At 31.1% G+C, this 11,036-nt stretch overlaps 1 protein-coding gene and 1 long non-coding RNA gene across 2 annotated transcripts; both read left to right on the top strand.

The window, feature by feature from the left end:
- Window positions 1-4,169: 4,169 nt before the first annotated feature.
- LOC148770699 (uncharacterized) lies at window positions 4,170-5,975 on the top strand. The gene is made up of 2 exons (XR_016031104.1): window positions 4,170-4,457; window positions 5,615-5,975. It is a non-coding gene; the product is annotated as an uncharacterized LOC148770699 (long non-coding RNA).
- Window positions 5,976-8,082: 2,107 nt separating this feature from the next.
- On the top strand, window positions 8,083-9,291 carry LOC148770698 (putative F-box protein At5g47300). The gene has a single exon (XM_088818259.1). The coding sequence runs from the start codon at window positions 8,116-8,118 to the stop codon at window positions 9,268-9,270; it is 1,155 nt and encodes a 384-aa protein (XP_088674385.1). The 5' UTR covers window positions 8,083-8,115; the 3' UTR covers window positions 9,271-9,291.
- The last annotated feature ends 1,745 nt before the right edge of the window (window positions 9,292-11,036 follow it).

Here is an 11,036-nt window from a genome sequence, read left to right as displayed (position 1 = left end):
TGTTTTTTTTCTTGGTTATCGTAATTATTTTATACATTAAATATCAACAATGGTTTTTCTTTAGAGTTACATTTCAAGAGTTTTCCAATGATCTTGATATTACAGGCATATAGTGTATATGTAAAATTTTATTTAAAATAAATCCTCTTGTTTTAAGTTAAGCCTTAAATACCTAAAGTAATTTTAAATATTAAATTAGTTCTTATATAATTTTTATTACTTAGATTCCACAAATATGAAAATATAATAGTGTAAGCTCAAACTAATTCCTATTTACTAATACATGTAATGATATTTATGTTATGTTATATTAAAAGTATGATCATCTTTTCATATATTATAATTTACTTCAGAAGTAAAAGTTTATTTTCTTAAATTTTTAAAGAAAAAATATTTCACATAGAACTCATAATAGAGTTTTTCAATGACATATCATAAACATGATCAATATGAATGTTCATGTAAAAAAAGTTTAGTTGTGTATTAGAAACATAATGTACTTTTGATTTTCAAATCTGTGAACTTTACATTGACATGTCAAATTAATTAAGGAATATTTAAAAATAAATACGCATATAAGAAATATGTCTGGAAATAAGAAAAAATAGTCGTGAATGACTGAGATTGACTATAAATTAAATATTAAGCTTAAAATCTACGTATCTTTTTTTATTAAAATTGTCATTTTACTTAATATTAATTTTATGGGAAAATTATTTAATTGTTTAGAAAAATATTTGATTCTTATCTTATTAATAAAAGTAAGGTTGCTCTTAATAAACTCTTGAGATTTAATGGCATCATTGATTTACAGTTAATTTACTGAGACCTGTTATGGGTGATACAGAAGAAGATCTGTCAAACTTCTACATTAACTGGGATAAGATAAATATAGAACCATAATACATAGAAACATAAAATTAAATTAATAAATATGGCAAATAAAAGTTTATGGATGGGGGATTATCATCAATGCATATAGCAAAACATCAAAATGAAATGATAATTAAAACTTCAGTTTTGTCGTTTAAATTGAACTTTACTTTGTATTAATTTTACTTTAATCTCGTGCATCGCATAGGCCAAAAATCTAGTGTATAAAATAAAAGGTAAGTTCCAAATAATACGTAACATAAATTATTTTCTAAAATAATTTTTTTATAATTTCAACTCCGGGTCAAATTGCTAATACCACGAAATAACGGGCCAGAAATACAAAATCTGAAACCGCGTTCATGGCCATGTTTCCCTAATCCACGTTCATGGAAGGGCACATTATAAATAAATCCATCAATAATGAGTACTTATTTCATAAAGGGGTCCAGACAAAAAAATTTTTTACAAAAAAGTCCACACATAGTCCAAAGGTTAAAAGACTAAAATAGCCCCTCACATTTTAATATGCTCCAATTTCATCCCTTAGTTTAATTTAACTTCAATTTGACCAGGGGTCCAGACAATAACTTTTTACAAAAAAGTCCACACATAGTTTAGAGGTTTGTAAAAAACTAAAATAGCCCCTCACGTTTTAATATGCTCCAATTTCATCATTTAATTTAACTTCAATTTGACCCTAAATTTTAAAAATTATTCAATTTTGACCCAAAATATAATTTTGAGTACGATTTCGTCCTCCGTCTCCGTTGACCGCCGATCTCCGGTGGCACTGACTTTTACTTTTTTTTGTTTTCTTTTTTTCCTTTAACATCTTTTTGCCCCCGTTTAAACAAAAATATTGTTATGGTTGATAGTAATATTAACCATGTTACTGTTAAACACAATAATATTTACTACAATTTAACACAATAATATTGCTATATTAATATCTAGCACAGTATTATTAACACAACAAAAGTCATTATTATTGTGTTATAGAGTGATAATAATATGTTGACCTTCAACAAAGGTAAACATAATAAAAGGCCAAAAGAATATATTGATATGGTTGACAGTAATATTATTGTAACAACAATATTATTACCGTCAAACACACTAATATTATTGTGTTTACGGGAATATTACAATAGTAGATATTAATATTATTACGTTACTCTGTCAACAACTGATAATATTGATGTGGTTGACAGTAATATTATTAGGTTTACAGTTATTTTAACACAACAAAAGTCATTATTATTGTGTAATAAAGTAATATTAATATGTTGACCTTCAACAAAGGTAAATATAATAAAAATCCAAAATAATTAATATTGATGTGGTTGACAGTAATATTATTGTAACAACAGTAATATTACCGTCAACTACAGTAATATTATTGTGTTTACAGTAATATTATAATAGTAGGCATTAATATTATTACGTTACTCCATCAACAACTCAAACAAAACAAAAAAACCCAAAACATAATAATATTGATGTGGTTAACAGTAATATTATTGTGTTTACAGTTATTTTATTGTCAACGAAAGTAATATAATTACGTTGACTTGTCAACAAATCAAACAAAAAAATGTCGATGACTCTAATTGTACTGTCAACGACAGTACAATTACATAAATGTACTGTCAACGACAGTACAATCACGTTAATATACTATCAACGATAGTATAATTACGTTAATGTACACTGAGTGACGGTATAATTACTGTTAATGATAGTAGAATTACGGTCGGTGTTTAGCAGAGGGGTAAAAACGCGCAAAAAAAAAAAAAAAAAAAAAAAAACCGTTTAAAAAAAAATTCAAAATTAGATTTTTGTGATAAAAATTGATTAAATTGAGGTTACAACTAAGAATTAGTTATCCTTTATTTATAATATACATTAAAGGGATGACTTTATTAGCAAAGTGATATAACCATTTAATCTAAAATAATAAAAATGGTTGGTCAAATACTTATGCACAAAAATCCTTCATGGAGTATTAATTATTTAGTTAAACACTATTTAGTAAGTTATTTAAAATCGGGGTAATATGCTAAGAGCCCCTCAAATCAAACTTAATTTGAACTAAATGACAACCTTAAATTTAATCTTTTAATTAAATCTCTATTTTCAAATAATATATGAGCCACATCCTTTAATTTTTTTTAATCCCTAGTTTGCCCTTATACCCTAAATATAATATCTATATTCATGCACGTTTCTCCAACTTATCAGATCTATTTCTCTTATTTTCTTTTCTCTCTGCTTCTCACTACCAAAAAACAGGGCTTTTGTGACGGATATTTTGTGACGGCCTAAATCCGTCACCATTAGTGACTGAATAAGTGACAAATATGTGATGGAATGTACTACTAAGATTTAGAATTTTTTTATGACTAATATGTGACAACGTTGTGACGGATGTTGTGACAGTCGAAACTCAGTCACATGTCGGTCACAAATCTTTTGACGGAAATTTATTTCGTCACAAATTAGTCACACATTTTCTATGAATGTAACAATTTGATCAATGTAGGTCACAAATCCGTCACAATATCCTGTCCGTCACGCATCTGTCACATACATATCGGTCACAAATCCGTCACCATGTAAGTTTTGTCATTAATCTGTCACTATGTTTATCCGGTCAGAAATCGTCACATACATTTCAGACACAAATCTGTCACATTTTATGTTTCGTCATTAATCTGTCACTATGTGTAACGCCCTGCATATTATATGAGATTATATTGAGTAAATCGGTAATTTTCATTTCATGAATTAATAAGTAACTTTTACGTACCCTGAATGATTATGTGAATTATATGCATTATGATATTTTATGTTATGTCTATATTAGAGCAATGTGCGATCGACTTGATTTGATTAGACGATTAAGTAATTTTATTTATGTATGTCATTAAATGAATTATGTGCTCTAAATGAATAATTAATCTTTGCTAATAATAATATTATAAAATTTTGGTTATATTGAATTGTCTCTCATGTACATGCTTAATTATAATTTAAATGATCTCATAAGAATTATGATATAATAATTAATCTATTCAATGTATCTTTAATTGTTTTACAATTTATGGTTTAATGAATGTAGATATACATTAATGAGTTTTGAGTGTGCTACGTGAGTTGGTGTGGTATTGTGTGAATGTGGATGTATATGACTTACTCCCCCAAGTGTTCTTTAATTATTATTAGGACCCTATATTGTTTTAAATATTGCATAATAGCCCTTAAGTAAATTTCCTCCTAACTTCTTATCCTATAAGCAAGGAAGATTCCTCCTATTTTCCTTCCCAATTTTCTTACGGCAGTTTCCTTCTTCTTGGAGAAGAAACGAGAATTTTCCCCTTCTTCCTCTCATCCATCGGCAATGAAAACTCATCAAACCTTCCCCTTCTTCTGTTGAAAAATTCACATCTAATTAATGGGATTGATTTCCCCATAAAATCCCCAAACTATCAAGAGGATCGTGCCCTCAAAAGCCTTCAAGCCAAAGCTCCGAGAATCCTTCGCTTTACTCTTCCTCTTTGTCTTCGATTTTGTTCAAAAAGGTAAGAACTTCGGTCTTTACTGAATTAATGATAAATAATAAGATGATGTTTATGTGTTTAATTGATTTATATGTTTAGGAATCGGATTTAGGGATCTAGGTCAAGAAATATAGATTTCAATGAACCCTAATTCGAATTTCAGATTCGTAGCCTTAGCTTCCAATGCATGTTTCATCGATGATTTATTTTATGAAAATCATAAAATTAATTGTGCATGTAGATGTTTCTGTTAGCTTCGATTTGATATACGGTATGCGTAAATCGGAATTATATTGATCAAGTTATGAACCGTTTTCCGAAACTGCACGATTTCTGAGTCATCTATGAATTATATGTTAAATTAAATTTTATCTTAGCCCGATTCTTGCGATTCCAATTGGATATGATTATAGACTTATAACTATAATTCTCAGCGAAATTTCATGGTCTTTGGTTGAAAGAATGATTTATTTGGTATTTTTAAAGTTGAATGCTCTGTTCTGAAATTCTGCTGGTGTTACTGTACTGAATTAATTATTTCTCTCCCGTGGATAGGTATTTTACTGAACTGTTTTAATATGGTATAATTAACATATATGTGAATGTTGTGTGAAAATTTCATAAGGTTTGTATGTACGGTTTAAGAGATATGAATTTTCAAAGTTGAATTACCAAAGCTGCCAGATTTTCTAAAATAGAGTACTATAAATGAAAAGAGTTGTTAGGACGTTATTTAGAGGACATAGTTCTATATAAGGATACCTCTCAATTGATTTAGGACCGATAAGAGTATAGGTTCGTTTAAGTAATTTGAAGTTTATTATTAAGGTATAATTGTAAATTGTTTTGAAACCTTGATGCGATTAGATTGCAAAGCTGATACGATTTCTTTATAGTTCTTTGGAATGGAATATGTGGATTTGAATTTCATGTATTATGTGTGTATGTGTTATTATGGTTATCGTTTGCTTATGGTTCTATATATGTGCTACAATTATTGGGTCGTTGCATCCCCATGTTAATTCAACATTTTGTTTACGTGAGTAAACCTTGTGAGTATACGAACTTATCAGGTATCTCAAATGATTCATTAGTAACTTTTTCGACGTTCGTTTTAATTATGTCAATACAATGCAGTTAATTACTTGTAGTTTTGGACTTCTCCTTTTAATTAACAGAGTTATGCGGGGATGGGAAACAAGATGAAATTTTTGATCAGGGTTGAGGAGAATGTAATGGAGAGGAAGATAGATACTAAGGCCATGGCTTGTCCATATTGAAGGCAGATAGAGAAGAGTGATGTTAGGAATGTGACCTGAAAATTGAGGGCACAAGAGATGGCAATGACTCAGAAAAGAGAGGAGGAATACAAATGAGTTTAGAGCTCAGAAGAGATTGTGTTTTCTATAAATAAGATATTTATGTTTTGTAATTCATAACAAATTCTTATCACTAGATACTACTAGCCAAATGATGCTTTGAAAGATTGGAAATGATATTATAATTTTAATATATTTATGCTTTGTGATTTTGTTTTAATATATTTATGCTTTGTGATTTTTTGTTGATTGTTTGTAAAAAAAATAATATAGTAAAATAAAGAGAACAAAACAATTATGGTGCTATTATGACGAGAAAAGTGACTGATAATTGTGACAACCAATGTGACGGATTGCTTGTGACTGAAATTTGACGGAACATTTGTTACAGAATCATGTGACGGACTATTTGTGATGACATTTATGACAGATGAATGACGGAATCTTGTGACAGATTAATGACACACAAAAATTGTTTATGACGGAATCCGTCACTAAATTTAGGGGAGTTCGATAAGGTATTTGTGACAGAATGTTCCGTCACCAAAGTGTGACGGATTGAAAAAAGCCGTCACTATTTTAATTAGTGACGTGACGTTTTCCCACGGACGAATTCCGTCACATCTCCGTCACCAAAGCCTGTTTGTGACGGATTTTCCTCAATTCAGTGGCAAAAATCTCCGTCACAAAAGCCCATTTTTTTGGTAGTGTCTCTCTTGTTCTCTCCCTCTCGTTTTTTCCCTCTCTCAATCTCTATCTCTCCACATCTCTCTCGCCGTTCAGTAATGGTTGGGCTGGTGACAGCGGCTATGGACGGTGGCTATGGTCGGTGGGCTATGGTAGCGGAGAACAACAGATCTGCAAATTCCGACGGTGGATCGAGAAGATTTGGTGGAGGCGCCAGCGGCGGGTGGAGGCAGCGGCGGCGGGTGGAGGCGGTGGCGGCGAGTGGAGGCGGGTGGAAGGCGTGGTGGGGGTTGTACGGGCGGGGCTGTAATTATGGTTGATATGTTATGGAAAGTATTTTTTGACTAATCAATTGAATCTAATTTCCTTGTGTTTTGAAAGTTTTGCTTGATTTGGGTTGTTCAAATGCCAGATCTAGGTTTTCCGAAAGTTGGTAGGAGACTATAGTTGCGGCGGCTGCGAGCGTGGGTTGCTAGGGTTGGCGACGACTGCGTTGGCTGCTAGGGTTTGCGACGGCTAGGAGTTTTTTGTGGCTAGGGTTTGGTAGTAAAGCATAGTACACTGTAGTATACTATACTACACCGTAGTATATTATAGTACACCACTACACTATAGTATATTATAGTACGTAGTCTACTACAGAAAAATTGAAAAATATGTAAATTGAAATTAAAAAAAAATAAAAAAAAAATAGCATGTTTTTTTTTAATTCTCATTATTACGTAGAAAAAAAAGGAAATAATAATGAAATTTTTATAATAGTGTATAAAATGCTAAATTGAATAACGATAAAAAGAAAGACAACGGATATTCTGAAGAAAAAAAATATTAGATGAAAATATGAAAATATTAAATGCATAATAAATAAAATGATAAATGCAGTATGGAATTTACTTAATGAATTTTTCGAATTTACAAGTAATCAAATATTATCATATCGACAAATTTTAAGAAATAAAGACATAACTAATACTAATCTTAAGTATTTAAATATATTTTAGTTCATTAATTTCATTAATTATATTTCCATTCATTATTATACAACATATATTATTTTTCACTTTTTTCCAATAATTTATTTTTTTAGTTACCTCTCATTTTTTTATGATCCAATAATTATTAGATTGGTATGTTTATTAGTTTTTAAATTTTTAAATATAAAATATTTGATGTTTAGGGGTAAGTGTTATAAATAATACTTTATGGGGTAAGTGTTATGTGGGTTATACTTAAGGGATGCAAAGTGTATTTAACTCAAAATCAAATATTAGTTATTTAAAACCCTCAACGATTCCTAAGGAATTGGTAAAAAACAAACCACATTGAATGAAAAAGTCTTCCTAAAGACTTGGTAAATAGCAAACCACGTTGAATCAAAAATTACATGCGAAATTAACTGGCTAACATAGAAATTTCAACACTACAAAATATATATATATATATATATATATATATATATATATATATATAGAGAGAGAGAGAGAGAGAGAGAGAGAGAGAGAGAGAGAGAGAGAGAGAGAGAGAGAGAGAGAGAGAGAGAGAGAGAGAGAGAGAGAGAGAGAGAGAGAGAGAGAGAGAGAGAGAGAGAGAGAGAGAGAGAGAGAGAGAGAGAGAGAGAGAGAGAGAGAGAGAGAGAGAGAGAGAGACTAAAAAAGTCGAAAGAAAAAATATACATGGCAACATCAAATATTCCGTCGGAGATCATCGAAATAATACTGTCAAAATTATCATCAGTTAAATCTCTTCTTCGATTCAAAACAGTTTCAAAGTCATGGAATACTTTAATCTCCAATCCTTTATTCATTCAAACTCATCTCCAGTCCTCGAAAACCTCCCCGGATAATCTCTTCCTAAGTATATATAAAGAGAACTCTAATCGAGGGTTTCCTATGGTTAAATTTGAAGGTGGAAAAGTCGACACCGGAGTAATGTTCGTGGAGAATATTCCCAACAGCTACAACGCAATACTATGCGAATGCAACGGCGTGCTACTCTTGACCAGGTACGATTACGACGAATACGCGCTGTGGAATCCATCAACTCGTGAGACATTTCCCATAAATTACCATGGTGAGTTTAGTGGAAGTTACATTCTGGATTACGGGGTTTGTTACGACCAAATAATGGCCGATTTCAAGGTTGTCTTTGTTTCCCTAACCGAATACGAAATCTATTCGTGTAATAAAAATTCTTGGACGAAGAAGAATTTCAGAACGGACTACTATAACGTTGCTGGTACGGGTTCGGGTATATTCCTCGATGGAGCTACCTATTGGATTTTCGGCAAGGGCACTCGTACTTCATGTATACAGTTAGTGTATTTCGATCCGAGAACCGACGAGATGAAGAGGTTGCAAAAGCCCAAACAACTAAGTGACGACGACAAATATCAGTTGATTCGCATGGATACTTTTAGAGGAAGCCTATGTTTGTACTGCTACAACAATCAAGAGGAAAGTGTTCAAATATGGATTAAAGAAAAGGGAATCGATTTAGGGTATACTAATTGGAAGGAGTTTATAACCGTTAGGGATTTTAAGCCTCCGTATATGTGGACCCCACTATGTTTCGTGGAAAATAAGGTTGTCATTCAAGAAGAGCGTAACAAGTTTGTGTGCTATAGCACTAATGAGAAAACGGTTGAAGAGTGCTTTGTAGACATTGATGTAAATTGCGGTAGATACATTCCATATCGGAATACTCTCTATTTTCCAATTCGTGTCAAGATGAGGACGAAGACGGATAAAGCATGTCAGATGCAGACATTGTTTCTTTCTTTTCTTTTTTTCTTTTTTTTGTTTTTTTTTTGTTTTTTTTTTTTCGAATAAAACTTGAATTTCATTAAGAAACTGAATCAACGAGTACAAATTTCAATATACTCTCCGGCTAGAAGAAATAGCGTATCTAGCTAATGCTAAAGAGTGTGCCAAATTATTTGCTTCCCTAAAAATGTGACGAGCTTCGAAACAGCTGAGCTTTGTACGTAGTAATTAATCGAAATAGTAATCGAAAGACTCTGATATTATCGACCCATCTTAATATTTCTCCAAAAAACGAGGGTTTCACCTTAAGAAATTATAAATCTAGCTAATAAAAAAAATTGGTTGCATATTCTATGACTTTCTAGGGATAAATATGTGTTTAGTTTTTCATATTATTGGTACCAAGGTTAGATGTCTAATGAAAAAAAAAAAATTTCTTTCAAAAGTTAATTCAAAATATTAGTTTCTAGTTCATAGAAATTAATATGCTGGTACCAAATATAATTTTTTTTCATTTTCGCTAATTTTTTTTTTTACAAAACCTGTTTTTCAATTTTGTAATTCTTTTTTTATTTCTTTTTTGTTTGTAATCGATATTTTTATTGTACCGAAATGACTACATGTAACTATAGTCGACTTGTCATTCGTAGTAATGTTCTTGTTTTTTACACCAAAGTTATGGTCGACCAATTATGTACACACCCCAATATCACCAATTATAAAAGAAAAAGATTTATCAACGCCAACAACATAATTCACAAAATTTAAATATTTATATTATAAATCATATTATAATCAACAAAAACACATCAAAAACACAATCACACGCATATGTTACTAGATGTTACTATGTTCCGGGGTGGTAAGTTGGTACAAGGTCCTAGGATCGAATCCTGACAGCCGCAGTGTGGGAATTTCAACTCCAATGAGGGTAGGTTCCTTGTGGGCACCAAGTCCTGGTCCGCTACCCTAACGGGCCGTTGAGTTACCATAATTTACATTCCTCCATCAAATACGCCCTGTGGGCAAGGAATTTTGTCTTTTGGTACAAGATGTTACTATGTATAACTACTATATATAACTATATGTTATTATATATAACTACTATATATCCACTATAAGTTACTATATACTACTACATATATAACTAGATATTTGTAGTCATGTGTAGTCTGCTGCACATTTACAGTGGGTGTTGCCGATGTCCTCCACACCAAAGTGCAAACTCTTATCACCATATTATGCAAACAATTGCTCCAAACCTAAACAAAGATACCCGAAAAACGAGAATTAATTAACCATCAATTGAGCAATTGTTAAGAACATGATAAGGTGAAGGAACCAATATTATGAAGAGAAAAGGCCAACAGCGGTGGCGGGAAAAATATTATGAGAAAAAAAATTCAACATAAAAATAAATAAATAAAATGTCAATGTCGGAGATCGGCGGGAGAAAAGTTCAGTAAAAAAATTATTTTTTGAAGAAAAAAAAATAATTCAAAAAATTGTGAAAATGGAGGTTGACATGATATATTTATTAATTTGAGATATTATGGAGGAAATTGATGTAAATTATCTTCTGAGAGGTATTTTAGGCAAGAAACAAGGGATGAGATTTTTTGTATAACTGAATTTTGTCATATGAGTGCAAATAAGTCTTACTCCTTATAGTTAATTATTCTCCCTAAAATGGGTTTCTGGTGGCATTTTGTCCATTCAAAATTTAAAGATAATGAAGAGCGATGATAATTTCTATTCTTTTACACGTTTTAATTGATAACTGAAAATGTGATCAAACATGAACAATCATACATATCTGGTGGACCTTTGTT

The sequence above is a fragment of the Erythranthe guttata genome, chromosome 5, assembly GCF_056151865.1.
Source record: "Erythranthe guttata isolate IM_541 chromosome 5, IM_541, whole genome shotgun sequence".
Taxonomy (NCBI): domain Eukaryota; kingdom Viridiplantae; phylum Streptophyta; class Magnoliopsida; order Lamiales; family Phrymaceae; genus Erythranthe; species Erythranthe guttata.
Note: the sequence above shows the minus strand (reverse complement) of the source record. Positions and strands in the feature narration are given on the sequence as shown.